The sequence below is a fragment of the Pipistrellus hanaki genome, assembly GCF_964339955.1.
Source record: "Pipistrellus hanaki genome assembly, chromosome: 17".
Lineage (NCBI taxonomy): Eukaryota > Metazoa > Chordata > Mammalia > Chiroptera > Vespertilionidae > Pipistrellus > Pipistrellus hanaki.
The window spans coordinates 29,086,248-29,103,500 of NC_140519.1; the positions used below are offsets into that span (position 1 = coordinate 29,086,248).

The 17,253-nt window shown below is 41.7% G+C and overlaps 1 protein-coding gene across 7 annotated transcripts in view; it reads left to right on the forward strand.

Annotated features, from left to right (window-relative positions):
• SAMD12 (sterile alpha motif domain containing 12) overlaps positions 1 to 17,253 on the forward strand; it is a 325,419-nt gene that overhangs the window by 220,031 nt on the left and 88,135 nt on the right. The window contains exons 5-6 of one of the 7 annotated variants that reach the window (XR_014793245.1): positions 1,302 to 1,437; positions 15,490 to 15,834. The exons of 4 other annotated variants lie outside the window; for them this stretch is intronic. Coding sequence is in view for 2 of the 3 variants with exons in the window: in XM_084864987.1 (XP_084721113.1) it covers positions 15,490 to 15,509 (20 nt within the window). In the remaining variant the exon portion in view is untranslated. Of the gene's footprint in view, positions 1 to 1,301; positions 1,438 to 15,489; positions 15,841 to 17,253 lie in introns of those variants that run through there. 2 more of the 7 variants (XM_084864987.1, XM_084864988.1) reach the window with 2 other exon arrangements.

Below are 17,253 nucleotides of genomic sequence, written 5' to 3' on the forward strand. Positions count from 1 at the left end.
AATGTTGTACTATAGTTCTATAAGATGTTAGCATTGGGGAATGCTGGGAGAAGTGCACACAAGAATCTCCTGGGATATTTTTCTGTAACTTCTTCTGAATCTGTAATTTTTTTGCATTAAACAATAGAAATTTATTATTTCACAGTTCTAGAGGCCAGAAATGTCAAACTAGTTTCCCTGGGCTGAAATCAAAGAACTGCACTCTTTCCAGAGATTCTAAGGGAGAATCTGTTCCTTGTCTCTTCTAGCTTCTGGTGGCAGCCAGCATTTCTTGGCTTGTGGTTGCATCAATCTGATATCTGCCTTCACGATTCCATTGCCTTCTTCTCTTCTGTCTGAAATCCCCCTCTGCTTCCCTCCATTGAGTACACTTGTGATACATATAGGGCCGACCTAGATAATTCAGAATCTTATGATTTTATCATATGAGCCTATCTTAAGATCTTTAACATAATCTCATCTGCAAAGTCTATTTTTTAAAAAGGAAAAAGCTGGTAAATTTTATATCATCATGTTTCCGTTGGCAATAGAGTTCCATTATCCTACTTTAAACATCATATTTAGATTTTATTTTATTCTTTAGAATTTATGAATTTAAAAGTGTAATAGATACAGAGGGGAAAAAATGGTACAGATGTCAAACCAACATCTGTTCCTTCCACTTAGTTTTAACTTAATAGGAAGAGTCAAAGGTAAGATATAGACATTTAAAGATGTTTGGAATTATATTTTCTTTTACATTTATTTCAGCAAGATTAAAGACAAAACTTAACTTATTAGGAACCTTCATCTTTACAGTCTTTCAAGGAAAGATTCAGAGTTATTCATTCTCGTGGGGTTCCTTTTTTTCTCTCTTCCTCACACCCTCTTTCTCCCTCCCTCCCTTTATGTATATATCACATAGCAGTAAAAACATTAAAAAAATAATAATAAGCTACAATGGAATCTAGATAAATTACTACTTATCAGGAGTGGAAATCTGGAAATCTTTATAAATTTGAGCATTTGTTGTTCCCATAAAATCATATAAACCAGGAGTCACTATTTCAGACTTAGTGGGAAATGCAGTGAATGAGGTCATAGGAGGTGTTTTCCTCAAAGTATGTAAGCTGACCTCTGTGCTTCACCTCTGTCCCAGCCACCACCTCTGCCTGGAGACACGATATTGCTCTTTGAAATCACTTCTTCTATATCCTGTCTACTATCCCACATGCTTTATATATAACATGCTTTCCACAGAAAAAGAGAATGAATTATCTACTGATGTCTGTGTACTTCTGGATAAACATTGGCACTTTCAGGTTGCCAATAGAGCCACTGAGGGAGGTGCCCGCAGGAAAGGAGGAGAAAAGATTGGCAGCTTTCACATTTACATCTTGGACGAATTTCATAGCCACCACCTCAGCTGTTGCTTTGTGCTTGGCCAAGTGGAGAAATGTAAGTGAAGAAAAGCTAGAATACCTTCTCTCAACTTATAAATGAGCAAATTACCAGCAGATTATCTAATTTCGCTCCCTGCTGCTCTCACACCTGCATGCCATCAGTGTTTTGAACTAATATGTCAATACAGGGGCATGAAGTGCTTTCTGAGCTACATGGATTTCTAGCTTGGGTGTGTGAATGCTTATGGTCGAAAATATCTTCCTGAAATCCCACAGCAGGCGTGTGACAGGGAGAGAATCTCTTAACTGCCTTCATTGATGGTCTTGTACCAGTGGCTCTGGATAAAGGGAAAATTGCAGTTTTGAGATCTGTATGACATAATCTACTCTTAGTGGTTGCAAATTCTAAATTTTTCTTTCTATGATTGCCTCCCATCAATTTGGTTCAGTTATCTTAAGAAAGAGTAGGATTTCTTAGTGGGAATATGGGAATACTGTTTTTTATTTAATACCAAACTAAGGTAATTAAGTTTCCCTGTGCTTATTCTGTGTGCCATCTGTGAGTTGAGTCTAGAAATAACAAGTTTGAAGTCAGCCCAGCCTTTGAACCTAGTTCTGATTTTTATTAGGCGTGTCACCTTGGACATGTCATTTAACTTTTCTGAACCTCAATTTCCCCAATTATAAACTTTAGGTAAAAATTGTTACCACAAAGATTCTTGTAGTAGATACAATGTTTTTTTTTTTTTAAAAAAAAAAATAGAGCATGTTCTACATGGGTATTTATTTTACAAATAGTTTAACAGAAGCTGAAAATAAGAAGTAAAGCTCTCAGCACACCTTGCAGATAATAAGTGCTTGGCCATTGTCATCATTGTTGTCATTATTTCCTTCTCCTTCTTTTACTTCTTCTTCTCCTACATCATCATCATCATTATGATAATCATTTCCAGAGGAAGGGTCTTAGGCTGGGTAGAGCAGTGGGAAGAGGAAACTTTGGAGCCAAGCCAACTGTATCAGTCAGATCCCTGGCAGGAAACAGATATAATACTTAAAAGGGGTGATTTGGGGGAGAAAGATTGTATTTTCAAAATCATGGTCAAACTGTAGGGAAATAAAAGGACTCGCATACTTCCCCCTCCTAGTTAGAAAAAGGACAGGAAGGAAAACAATTATCAGTCCTAGGCCTGAAGAATGAATCATTACAAGAGCTTGGAAGGAGACAGTCATGTGTTGAGAGTCACTGACAAGGGCTGTGACCTTGGGTCAAGGGATGTAGCTTAGACAGTCTGCACTGAGGGAGGCTGGGGGAATAAATACCCTCACCTCACTCTCCTCCTAACACCCAGTCTTTTTAAAAAATATATAATTTTATTGATTTCAGAGAGGATGGGAGAGAGAGAGATTGAAACATCTATGAGGAGAGAAAATTATTGAACGGCTAGCTCCTGCATGCCCCCTACTGGAGATCAAGCCCGCAACCTGGGCATGTGCCCTGACCAGGAATCAAACCATGATCTCCTGGTTCATGGGTCAGCACTCAACCACTGTGCCACACCAGCCAGGCACCAACTCCCAGTCTTCCCAGCACTCCCCATTAAGAACCCTGCCCAACAGGAAGCTAGAGGGCAAACTGTTCTGAGTCAGTCCATAAACATCAGCGTCTAGGAGCATGATGGGGAGGGTACAGAGCAAAACTAGAGAAACTAACAGTTAGCTGTCACGTGTCCAAAACTGAAACCATCCCCACACGCCACATTCGTTTGAATTTAATTTTAAAAATCAATTTGCAATGAATATTATAAAAATAAATATATTACTCACCATTCGGGTGTTCTTGAATATTTTCAACTGAAAATTCTCACACACAAAAATAATTTTAAAGTTTGTCAGGGCTGCCACTTAGGGAAAACTTTTTTTTTATATATATATAAATGCATGGGGTGTGTGTTCAAGATCTGCCCTTTGCATATACAGACGCTTGTGGTATACAATGGGTAAACAGAATATATTCAGCACCCATAACCCAGCTTTGAAGACGCTTTGTAACTTTAGACAAGTTGTTTAACTTAATTTCTCTGGGCCTCAGGTTGCTTGCTGTAAAACATGGGTAATAATAATGGTTATCAGCTAACTGTAAGCATGAGCTAAGATGATATCTGTGAAATGCCTAGCAGAGTAGCAATTAGTGTTCTCTAGTGACAGCCCACTAGAGAACACTGCACTCTAGTGTTCAGTGACACTAGAACAGCCCACTCCACTGGCGGCCGCTTTATAGCCATGAGTTCCCTAAGAGCAGGGTCTCTCCTGGCATGGTCCATAGACCATGTGCTTGAGAGACACCTGGGGTCTTTTTAAATAGGCGGGTTCACAGTTCCCCACCTCAGCCCAGCTAAATCATGAGCAGAAGAGTGGGATTCTTCATTTCGGACAAGTTTCCCCAAGAGTTTTCATGCGCAATAGTTTGGGAACCCCCATCCTGGAAGTCCGTATTTCTAATTGATGCCCACTTGGGTAAAATGCAGGTGAGATTTATCTAGCATGGCAGCCATTAGGTTCAGTGACAGCCCATCAGCTCTGTGAAGACAGGCTGTCAGACCAGGACACTAACAGTCTGTCCTGTGGTATTCGGCCTCGCTGATTCTCCATTTTGCTGGCTTTATTAACACCTAAGGAACAATGTTCCCGGGCTTTTAATTAAAAATTCTCTTAACATCCAGGCTCTGATCATTTTCTAGGTTGGATATGGGCTCAGTGAGTAGCTGGAATTTACACCCCTTCCAGAGAAACTTAATAAGAAAAAGCAGAAGCTGTTAAAGGGAATAAAGCGTTTTGAAAGTGTTGTAAGATGAGAATAGGTCAATTTTGAGTATAAACAGGAGGAGGTCAAAGCTTACAATAAGACCAGAGGAGGGGGGTCCTTGCTTTAATTTAGTAAGGAAAGGTAGGAGGAAATTCAGTGGCGGTCTGGGACTGACTTTGGGCTCATGATTTTGGTCTTGAAGTTCTTAGGATAGATTGGCTGTAATAAACAGGGCTATCGAAAAAAGAGAATTCTCTTTGCTTCTCATATGAAACCGCAGAGGTAGGAAGAGCAGGGTTAGGGTGCTGGTTTTACCCCACAAACTCAAGGACTCTGGGTCCCTTCAGCTTTGTGTCATGGTCTTTCCAGACATGGCCCATGTCCTCATGCTCCAGAATGGAAGCAGTCATTTGTCACAGCCATGCTCTGAACCACAGGAAGAAGAAAGGAAAACAGTGCAGAGAGTGTGGAGCAGCGAACTTTCAGAGATTTAGAATCTGCCACACAACACACCTGATTACATCACTTTGGCCAGAGCTTATTCCCTCGGCCATGCCAAACTGCCAAGGAGTCTTGGAAATGGAATGACAGCTCAATATCCTGTAAAGTGGGTGATACCTTGAGGACAGCTAGAATCCACTGCCATAGGTTCTGCATCCTGAGAAACTGGTTCTTTCTTTTCCCAGTAGAATGGTTATTAGTCAGGAACCCACAAACCATCCCAGGTATATTTAGAAGATGGAACTTCATAGATCGAATTGGCAGCACAGGTGAAAGAAGAGTTGACTATTCAAAGTGCAAAAGTGAGGCAACTTGGAATATAGCAAGAGGAGGAATTCTAGCTTCCCTGGAGCAAGAGAAATAGGAGGAAGCAGAGCTTAATGGTCAGGGTTGCCATTGGAACCCCCATGGGCTCTCCTGGGGAAGATGCAGCCATTACCCAAGATGCCTAGGAAGCAAAATGATAGAGGAAGAAAGATACTGGCCTTTCCCTTTTTCTGCCTCAAGTGCCTCATATTGGCTGAAACTACCTGGAAACCAGAGGGCAAGGGAGTCTGGGAAATGTAGTTCTGTGTAAAAAGAGCAGCCAAAAAGAATAAAGCATGGATCTGAAATCAAACAAGGGAACTAGAGTAGCTCCCAAACCCAAATTCTAGACCAGGATAAATTACTAATGATTGAAACATTGCTAGACAGTATTTCTGGATGAAGCCGAGAAATTTGCAAAACAAAAGAGTGCCCTTCGGTTGAAAGCTAGGACTCAAATTGATTTATGTACACCATTGTTCACAGCAATATTATTCACAATAGCCAAAAAGTAGAAACAACCCATATGTGCATCAACAGATGAATGGATAAATAAAATGTGATATATATATATTATATGATTCAGTCATAAAAAGGAACAAAATTCTGGCACATACTACAACATGGATGAACCTTGAGAACATTATGCTAAGTGAAATACGCCAGAAATAAAAGTAGAAGTATTGTATGATTACACTTATATGAGATACCTAGAATTGGCAATTTCATGGGGGAAAGAAAGTAGAATAGATGTTACCTGGGGTTGAGAGTTGGGAACAATGGAGAGTTATAGTTTAATGGGGATAAAGTTTCTATTTGGGATGATGGAAAGTTCTAGAAACAGATAGTAGTGATGGTTGCAAAACATTGTCAATGTACTTAGTGCTGCTGCATTTTCCATTTAGAAATAAATTAATATTTTTTAAAAATACAAAAATTTTTAAAGGTAAAACATACAAATAAGAGGATCATTTTGCTGCTTAAATGTATTTACTGATTATAAGAGCCCTTTATGGAGAAGGTGCCTGTAATGAAGCAACAGAAGTTGACTAATAGACAAAACAGTGTGATCAAAAGACCATGACGACTTAAACACCAAAACTCTGTGGCCAAGATTTGTTGTGAATTTATAATAACACTTTCTGGGGGAAGAAATATTGCGTCCTCTTTCTCAAACAGAACCTGACATGGTCATGGAGCATAAGAATAACTCAGAATGAAAAGGCAAAAGCAAAGTTAGAGGCATATGGGTAGAATGTGTGTGTGTGTGTGTGTGTGTGTGTGTGTATCTCCTTTTTAATAAAAACCTAACATGCTAAGTCTCTGGTTATCCAGTGACTTGTTGACTGTAAAACCAATCAAAGCATAAAATGCTAATGATATGCTAAGACCACTCAACCACTCACTATGACATGCACTGACCACCAGGGAGCAGATGCTCTGACCGGTAGGTTAGCTTGCTGCTGGGATCCGGCTAATTGGGACTGAGCAAGATAGGCCAGACACACCCTAGAACCCTCCCTCTGCCCCCTCCCCATGGCTAGCCTATGTCCCATGTCCCTCCCTGGCTAGCCGGCCCCAATTGGCCCAATTGAGACTGGGTGAGGTGGGGCTGGACACACCCTGGAGGCCTCCCCACCCCCCGTGGGCCCTCCCTGGCCCCAGTTGTGCACTGGTTAGGTCCCTTAGCCTGGTCTGCACCCTCTCACTATCTGGGACCCCTCGGGGAATGTTGGAGAGCAAGTTTCAGACTGATCCCGCAGGCCACTTCCCTCCGAAGGGTGCCAGATGCAGGGCTTACAGCTGGTGAGTGCTGCTGAGGCAGTGTGAGCCTCTCCCGATGGGGATTGATTGGGCGTGAGCCCATAGCAGGCGCAGTGCGATAGGGATGAACAGGAATAGCAGGTAGAAGCTATAGGCAGTACTGGACTGCAGGTTTTGGCCCGATCCACGCAGGCCAACCTGAGAGACCCCCACCGTGCATGAATTCATGCACTGGGCCTCTAGTATATATCTACACTAATAAAAAAGAAACATGCAAATTGGCCATACCTCTGCTACACCCACAAGCCACACCCATAAGCCAATCAGGAGTGAGTATGCAAATTAACCCAATCAAGATGGCTATAGCCACGGAGCAAGCAGGAGTCTTGGCTGGCCAGCCCTCACCTCTGCTTAAGGCTACAAAGTTTCAATTATAAAAGATAAATCCCAGATACCAAGGCTTCTGTTTGGGTTGCCGGGGGTGTGGCCGGCCTGCAAACCACCACAGGCCCCTTGCTTAGGCCACCCCATGCCCCAAGGGAACCCCCACCCTGATCTGGGACACCCTTCAGGATAAACCAGCCGATCCCCACCCATACACTAGGCCTCAATCCTATCTAATCCTATCTAATAAAAGAGTAATATGCAAATCGACTATCACTCTAACACACAAGATGGTTGCCCCCATGTGGACTCAAGATGGCTGCCACAAGATAGCCAGCAGGGGAGGGCAGTTGGGAGGGACCAAACCTGCAAGGAAGGGCTGTTGAGGGCAATCAAGCCTTCAGGGGAGGGCAGTTAGGGGTGACCAGCCCGGCAGAGGAAGGAAGTTGGGGGCAATCAGGCTGACAGGGGAGTGGTTAGGGGGTAATCAGGCTGGCAGGCAGAAGCAGTTAGGGGCAATCAGAAAGACATGCAGGTGAGCAGTTGGGAGCCAGCAGTCCTGGGTTGTGAGAGGAGTCCCAGATTGGAGAGGATGCAGGCTGGGCTGAGAGACACACACCCCGTGCATAAATAATTTTGTGCACCAGGCCTCTAATATATATATATAAATAAAAGGCTAAGTTGACTCGAGCATGCTTGATACATATAAAGCTCTCAATGACACCAATTATGTATGTTTTGATATGTCATTGTTGATTGTGAATTTGGTTGACACTTTTATTATAAAGGGCAAATAACAATATTAAAATATTCTAATTTCCTTTCAATGTGCACGAATTTGTGCACCAGGCCACTAGTATGTATATAATATGAGAACTTGGAAATAGCTAGTTTCACAAAGGAGGAAAACAGGAGAAACCCCAGAAAGCCTACAAGAGATCCTTTGAAGAATGGAGATGATGGGAAAGGTTTCGTTTCCAAGTCCTCTGTTAATAAGGAGTGGAAGAGTCAGGATATACTCACCTATATCAAAAGCAGTCCAGAAATATCATCAAGAACAAGCCCTTGAAGATGGCTGTTGGCTTTTGCTCCCAAGAAGGTCACTGGCTGTGTAGTGAAGACTATTTCTATGAACGGACAGGGAATCCAAACTGGGATGGGACAAGCACAATCGTCTTTTTTGCATTTCTGGTACAACAGAAGCAGTAACAAACCCTATTCTCAGAACTCTGCTCGCAACATCAATGATGGTGGCACATGAACTGAGAGGGAAACAAAAAGCCATGTTAATTTCAAGCTCCATTAGAAACACAAGCAGGAAAGAAAAATCAATGTCTGCCCCATATCAAAGGTCACAACTGGGAAGGAAATAAACTTTCTTTTTTGAGATCTTAAGAAGGTATTGCCAACATTGAAGACATTCTGTTTCCTCTTAGACTTTTGTTCCTCACTGAACTTTTAAAAAAAAACTCTCTTGTGAATGTCTCCTCCAATCAGTTATGTGAGGTAATGCTGTTTAAGTTGCCTACACTTTCTTTTGGAAAAGGAAATCATTCAGTGTTTGGGATCTAGCCACAGGATTCCATTCCAGAGCTGTCTTCTATTTTATCTGTTGCATATGATTTTTTTTATAAGAACCTACAATAACAGTTATGGCTTTGGCATAATGCGTAAATATTATTCTTTTGATGACGCCACCACATAAGTTGTCTCTGACATGAAACCAACACAAGATAGTCTTGTCTAAGAGACCTCGGCCCTTTTAATCCCTTTGTAAAACGTGTTGCATCCCCCAGATCAAGTCCAGGAAATGCTCACACGTCTTTCTCTCTGCTTGTGTTGAAGCGGATGATACACAAATGAAAACAGATATCTCTCCTAAATTCTGCTTTATGTCATGGCAGTGAGCATTCTGGGTCTTTGATGATGGATGAGTCTTCATTTGTAAATTTAAAGCCATATGCATTAATTTAGCTTGCTTCCAAGCATTTTGTATTAGTGAGCATCACATATGGCTTTCTAATGCTTCCTTACCAGATGCCTGGTTGTACTTTGATTCAATATATGCAGGGAGAGAAGATATATGAGGATGTCTCCGTAACTTTTTGGCTAAGTCATCAGTCAGAAGTTTCATCCCACCTGGAGGCTTGGAATTGGCCCTGCTGATTTCTCGGGCTCCTCTCTCTAGATTTTATGATCCTGTGACATCTTTTCTCAGAGGTAGTAAATCTGAAGAATCAATCACTAAGTGCAATCAAATCCACCCTCCCTCTCCCCAAAACTAAATAGGTATTTTTAAACACACAAAAATGCACATTTCAAGAACAAAAGATTTCCCTTTTGAGAATGGAAATACAGTCATTGCTCAATTACATTATTGGACTGAACTCCAGGTATTAGTTACTGGTATAATGAAAAGGAGGAATTGTAGGAGACTCTTTCTTTAGGACCAGAACATGGATTATTGCCTAAATTTAATTGTGTTGTTCATGGTACCATACTGACTGGTACTAAATTATATTCAGTTTATCTTTTTATATATCATCTCTTATTTTTCTCCAAATGTTTTTCTTAGATGCTATTCCTGTTTTCCCCATCTTTGTGGTAAGTTCTTTGAGATCAGAGCTAATGTCACACAATAGATACTCAATAAATAGATAGTAAATAAATGAATGAGCAGAGGCATAGATGAATGTGGCTGCAGATTCCAAATGCCCTCATTCACATTTGCGATGCAACCTGAGAAATCCAAGAAGAGTGAACAGGTGAGGATGTTCCCTGGCCTTCCTTGGAAGGCATCCAAATTCTCCTCCTCGGACTTTCATGAATAATACACAGAATTAATCTGCTTCCCTCTGGCCCTTTGCCCTTTTAATCTACCCTAGCAAAAACACTCAACTATATGGTACAGTACTGGGAAATATTATGATGAGCTTTACCATATTCCAGCATCAGTGTCTTTATATACTTATTTTATTCTTGATCTTAGCTTGAGCTGTTTAAATTTTCTGTTTCCACTGTCATTTTCTAAGTGTGTTGTCTTTGCCTTCTTTGGGACAGCTTGTGAAGATACCTATTTTAAGTGGGATCTTCCTAAAATACAGGCCAAGGATTCTCTATTAGTAGAAAATGTCTCCAAGAATAACATAAGGAATTGGTGGCAGTGGTTACATCTGGGAAGTAGAGAAATGCAGAAGAGGAGAATGTGAACTCTCTGTAACCATCTATATGATCATTTCTTTTTTTTCTTTTTTTAATATATTTGTATTGATTTTGTACAGAGAGGAATGGAGAGAGATAGAGAGTTAGAAACATCGATGAGAGAGAGTCATCGATCAGCTGCCTCTTGCACACTCCCTACTGGGGATATGCCTGCAACCAAGGCACATGCCCTTGACCGGAATCGAACCCGGGACCCTTCAGTCCCCAAGCCGACGCTCTATCCATTGAGCCAAATCGGTCTCGGCTATATGATCATTTCTGTCCATGAGCCTGCATTACTTTTATAATTTATTAACTGGTTTCAAAAAACATCTATATTCATCACAACACATGCCATTCTAGCAGGTCGTAAAAGTTTTAATGAGATATTAATGCCATTTGTTTATGTAGATGTTTATTATAAACAAATGAACACTCACGGTGTTTTAAGATACAACACCCAGTGAGTTCAGTATCCAGCTTTTGCAGCATCTCTGGGTGTCAGTAATTAGGTACTGGCTCTTTATTCATGCTGGCATCTTTTATGGGTGGATGATGGTGGAGCTGCTGTTGTATTCATAGCTTTTTGCTTTGAATGACATGCACCCAGTGAGCATTTTCATAATAGAGATGGTGTTTCTGTCAGTAGGTCACAGCTTTTCATAGTTTTATTTCATGTCTTCCTCTTGGCAGTGTTTTCCATGGTAACACATGTCACATGTTGAGGGCCGCCCCATCCATTACAACCTGCTCATTATGCACATCCAGTGGCCCCACCCCATTTCACTCTGCATTTCCAAAGTTTCTCTTTCGCCTAAGCTTCTTCTGTCATTTTTGTCTCTGGGTTTTATTCCCATGTCAGTCTTCCTGGTCCTGCTTCTAATTTACCATCAGCATTTCTACTCTGGCTTGTTTGTTTTTTTGAGTTTCTGCAAGTGGTTCACCAGTGGATAGACATCTTTAAACCTGTTAACCTCTGGATATATAATGCTGACAGTTGCATAAAATGATTTGACTCTATAAATGAATGTTCAAAAATACAGGCAGTTCTTGTAAACATTTATGTATTGTATTAAGTTCAAAATTGGTTCCCGTGTTTAAATTTGCTCATTGTAGAGACTGTAAGCTTCATTTTCAGTAGAGAACATGTATAAATGCTGAAAATACATATGATTCACTGAACATGCACCATCTGTAATCTGTAACATTTAAAAATTAACAAAAAGTTTTTTTTAAAAAAATTAGCCAAAACAGACGGAAAGAGATTGGCTAAATAATACCCTTCCCCAGTGGTTCTCTGACTGTCATGTGCATCAGAAGAGCCTGAAGGACTGACTGAAACCCAGAATGCTGAGCTCCTGATTCCTGGGTCTGTGGTAGAGCCTGTGGGTTTTCTTTTCTAACAAGATTCCAGTTGATTTGGATCCTGATGATTTGGGACCACACACTGCAAACCATTGCTCTCCCTTTGCTCCTAATCACACAGAAACTGCATTTCCCAGCTGAGCTTGAAGTTCAGTTGGAGCCACATGACCAGAGCTGGGCCAGGGCAGGACATTCCCTGCATGGTTCTCCACTCTCCCGCCTTTCCTAGGCACCTGTGGAGGCTGCATGTTAAGGAGGATAGCACCTGGACCGATAAGTGTGTGCATGGAGGAAAGCTGCCTGCCTCACATAAAACTGTCATGTGGGAGAGGATGAGCCTCTGTGACATGAAGTCACTGAGGTTGGGGGCGTTGCCTGACCTACCCTAATCCACAGGACGTTCAGAACGTGATCATGAGAGGAACCATGGCCGGCTCCCAGGAAATCTTTATTACACTCTTTTGAATGAAGATTAAACCCATCTACCAGCCACTGTTCCCATTCAAAAAATATATACAGTAAATACTTGAATAACATCCTTGGGTTCATTGTGGTCTTATTATAATGCTAATGAGATGCTGTAGGAACTTAATTCTTGTGTATGTCAATTAGCTTATAGTAAAATTGGTTTCATTATACATCATGTTGCTAGAGTTCCAAGGGCATATTGATGCCATTAAGTGAGGACTTAATGTATTTACATTGATTAATGTTAGAGCCATGTGTCTGTAGGCCACCAAGTGACTTTGGCCAGTCTTTCAGAATCTCTTCTAAATTCACCTTCCTGCATTTTGGGTGGGCTTTCATCTGAACTTTTCCAACTGCCAGCTCCTTGGACTCCTATATTCTCATATTCTCTAGATGGTTCTCCCTGCACACCTTTTTCTTCATGTTGGATGAGAACAGGATCCTTTTCCTCTTAATCAAAACCTATTACAGATGCTCTGCCTTGCTTCCTTCTGTGCTTCTACTACCTTGTTCTCCCAATGTGGTCATCGCAGAATTTCTGACCTAACTTGACTGAGGCAGAATTTCCCCTCAGGCATCTTCACAGTAAGGTCAGTAGGCCCAGTGTGACCCACATCTTTCATCACAGGCCTAAGTGGTGAGAGCCTTTCAGAGGATTATTCCTTAACCCCGTTGCCGGTACTACTTTTGTTGAATCTGAACAACACTCTTTCTCTGAACTTTGCCTAGATGTCCATGTCTGCCCCTCTTGTCCCCACTAATCTTGCTGAATTTGACCACTTGCCTAATTGTGAACATTTTGAACACAAGTTCAAAGACCCCAAAAATAAGATAATTGTGCATTGGAGAAATGGAGGAAAAATGAGTGTCAGAAAGATATGGGGGGGGGGGGAATAGATACAGAGGCAAAGAAGCATTGAACAGACTGTCAAACTACAGTGGAAAGACAGTGGAGATTGGGGGGTGGGGGCTGTAAGAAATCAACCGAAGGACTTGTACAGACACACTGGGAATGGTAACACCTACCTGAGAGGGTTATTCTGAGTATAAAATGTAAGTGTGTGGCTCTTTGCTTAATGTCTGGCCCATAAGAAATTCCTCTTTCCTTTTACAACCTATATTTGGAGTTCATTAAGAGCAAGAACTTGATCTTTTATTTCAATGGATCACCTTAGTGCCCATCTCAATGTGGACTGACTGTAAATGCACAATAAATGACAGCTGGGATTGTCATTATTATTACTAACCAGGGCTTTACATATACGTACTTTCTTACTTAGGTTCGTATTTAATTTAAAAATCGCTATGGCTTTACATTACCAAGTTGAATTTCTAGCATCTGATACTTTCCTATGTGGAATATGCATCTTTGTTATACATTGATAGTAGGGGTTTCATTGTGTAGTTTGGACATGGTTTTATTTCCTGGTAAATGGATTTGGTTATTTCAAAGCTTCAAAGCATCTCTAAGATACAGAATGATGAGAAATATAATCCATGTATTTATTGAATTGCAACATATATTTGCATCACAGCACTTTTCTGATAGCTATTAGAAAAGTATATAAATACTGAGATTAAATAAAGGTATAAAAATAAAAAATATCCCTTTACCAATAATTTGCTATTCAAGCAACAAAGCAAGCAATCATTTAGAGCTCTGACCTTTTAATTCAGCTGAGTCTAGGAATCCAATTCTCTTTTATTTCATGTTATATTGTATCTAATTGATGAAGAAATCTAAGTGAATCCATATGCCCAAAAGTGACCTAGACAAACTCCATTTCTTTTGTGTCTAGCTGCCTTGGATACCCCATTTATCCAACTTTCTAGTAAAAAGAAAAAGTTTGCTTTACTCTAACTGCTAAACTGCATATTAAAGCTGTTTGGCAGTTAAAAGGAATAAAACAAACTTTTCTTCTCTTTCTCTCTCACATAATAACATAATGAAGTTCCTGCACTCCAGACTTTGCTGATCATTCTTGAACAATACGCACACAAAATAGAATGCATCCCAGCCTTCCTTAACTAGATGAGCCTCAACACTTACAAAAATTCCCTTTAATCAGATAAATGTCCTCAGACCCAACCCTGTGCTTGGAAAGCAGATCAGAAGAAAAAGCATCGCCTTTTGTTGCGTGACTCTACACAATTTTTCCCCGATGGTCCAAGATAATATTTATATTCCATGTGTTACTCACAACAAGGTTTTTTGTCTTTTCCATTCTTCAGTTTTTGTTAAGAAGTTAAGTTCCTGTTTATCCCATCCCTCTGTAGCTCTTACAAACGCAGTCTTGTGTAGTGGTGGCCTGTTCATAAATTATTAACGTCACCTTTCAGCAACATGTAACGAGTGGGGATTTCAGCTGCACCTCCTGGTGCCTGCAGCCTGCCCTGCTCCTGGGGAAACAAGCCTCTGAACCTCTCCCTTCACTAGGCAAACAATTAAGTTTGTGTTCCATTTGCCGATGGTAGCGTGCACCTACATCACTCCTGTGTGTTACACCCAGGTCCGTCTTTTCAACCCGCGCAGCTAAGGGGAGAGTCAAGCTGTGTAGCCAGGCTCCTGGGCCTTGGAGTAGGAATGAAGAGATTTGCACTCACCGAGCAAGAAAAGGGCATTCCTGGCTGTCCGTCTGGTAGGAGGAGCTTTCTCTGACCCTGCACACAGGCTCTGCTCATGTCCCTGAATGGCAGATTGTGCCTCATTGCTGACCAATCGTTTTCCCGCCTAAGTTGGCAGGCAGATGTGTTTGACATGGAAGCAAGCTGCCCTTAGATTGGGATGTAAGGATACCCAAAATTAGGGCCAGTTCTCTTCAGCTGAGTAGGTCGTGCTGAGTCTTACTTCAGTGTGGGCTTATGATCAGCTTTTGATGTGTCTTCGATGCCTAAGAAGTTGAGGGTGAGGACGGTGTGACAGAGCGGGCTTGTGACTGAAGTCCTAGTGAGGGGCCCATGCCTGTTTCCCAGGCATTGCCTGCCCCTTTGCTTCTCCTGGCCACATCTCACCCGGGGCTGGGAACCTGAGGGTGTGGGAGGGAGCTGGGATTTCTTGAAGGATTTGACACTGAACCCTAAGAGTGAAAACTATCACCAGTTGGGACCTGTGATCTGAGTGCACTTTAGGGGTGTTTTGGGTTTCACATTTTCAACAGGTTTCTAGAAGTACTCATATGCTTCTAATTTTCACCAATTTTTTATTTGTTTGTTTGAAAAAGACAATCCAAATGGAGATAAATCTGTTGAAGAGAATGGTGTATTTCATAACCAATCATAAATTGACTTACATATTTTCTGTTTACCGTTTTATAGATTGTCCTTCCATTGATTAAATGCCTGTCGCTGGCACCACTAAGACGAGCACAAACAGACGTTTCCCCGGCTTATAAGAAGCTAACCACCAGAGTATCAGTCCTTCAGCTATCTTGAGTTGACTGCATGTGAACCCATAGCCTCAACACTTCACACTCATGCTTTTACCTTGTCTATCTGATGGCCCTTAAGTTCAGAATTCATCTGTAAAATGGGGAAATGGTCTAGATCCTTACAGCATCTAGAAAACATTCAGCTGGCCTCTCCACCGGCACCTGTGTGGCCTGGGAGCCGCTCTTTAGCCTTTCTGAGTTTCAGACACTGCCTAAATAAAATGAAATCATGCTCCATTTTCCAGGAGTCTGTGTGTGTGTGTGTGTGTGTGTGTGTGTGTGTGTGTGTGTTGAACAGCATGAAAATTAAAGTCTAGCCTGGCCTCATAGCAATGCAGATAGAAGTATTTGTTCATGTATTGTTGTTGTTTATTTCTGTGCATCTGTAAATGCTGCTTTTTATTCAGAGATTCCAGAATGTGTTTTCTTAGATTGACCCAAATCCCCTGATTCAGGCATGCTGCGATTTTATAGTCAGCAGCGTAATTCTGCTTCTAAAGCGTCATCCTGTAGCATTTTTCTTCTTTTATAGACCAAATGCAAGGGCAGGGGCAGAAAGAGGCCAGTGTATTCACTTTTGCCTTTAAAGCAGGACATGCCTAGGATGCATTGCCTTGTACCTAACAAGTTGTTACCAAAGGGTCAGCTGCCCCGCGGGGACCTGATCCCCATTTCTGAGGTCACACTGCTGTGGTTTCAGGCGAGCCAAACCCGTGACAATTCACATGGGTCTTCAGGTTCCTCTAGCCTTTTCCGTCCACGTCAGAAAGGCGGCAAAGCTCCTTCTGGGAACTAAATGGCAATAGATGATAATGCGGAAGCTCGGGGATGTTAGTACATATTTCCTTTCTGAGCCAGGGGCATGTGGCGGTGAAGCCTCTGAAACATCCACCAGACACTGGAAACGCGCCTGATTTGGTTTCATTAAAAATACCAAAAGGATCATTAGACCATAAGGGGAATTCTGTTTTCCATTCCCCGGGGACTGTGATTAGGAAGTGACTTTCCAGTTCATTCTCTTTTTCCACTTCCTGCTTTCCCCCTCCCTTTGAGAAAACAGTTTGCTAAATGATAACAGCAGGTGGAATGGGGGTACCCACACCCCGTGGGCTGCGCGGCTGACCCACGGAATGCTGCCGGATTTTCATTTCCATCCACCAGATCTAAGCGCTTCTGCAGGCCTGGGTGGGAGCTCTCTTTTTCTCTCTGACTAAACAGCCAAAATGACAGAGCTTTGAGATCTTTTCTTTGCATTGTGGAGAGAGAGAAAGAGAGAGAGAGAGAGAGAGAGAGAGAGAGAGAGAGAGAGAGAGAGAGAGAGAGAGAGAGAGAGGGAGGGAGAGAGGGAGGGAGAGAGAGAGAGAGGGAGAGAGAGAGGGAGAGAGAGAGAGAGAAACTAGAAAGTAAAGATGTCTGTGTAGCAATAGTTACTTGAATTATTCATGCCCTTAACAGATAGACATGGTGAAACATTGTCACAGGAGGAAGGACGCTCAAGGTTTTCACCAGACCAGGAAAGTGTACACAATTAACTTGAAATATAAATGTAAGCCAGCATTTTAGTTAAGCTGCTTATTAACATAATTAGGGCAGTGAAGCGAGGAGCGTGTAAGCCAGGGAAATTGTGAGGTTTGATTAAAACGCTCCCTGA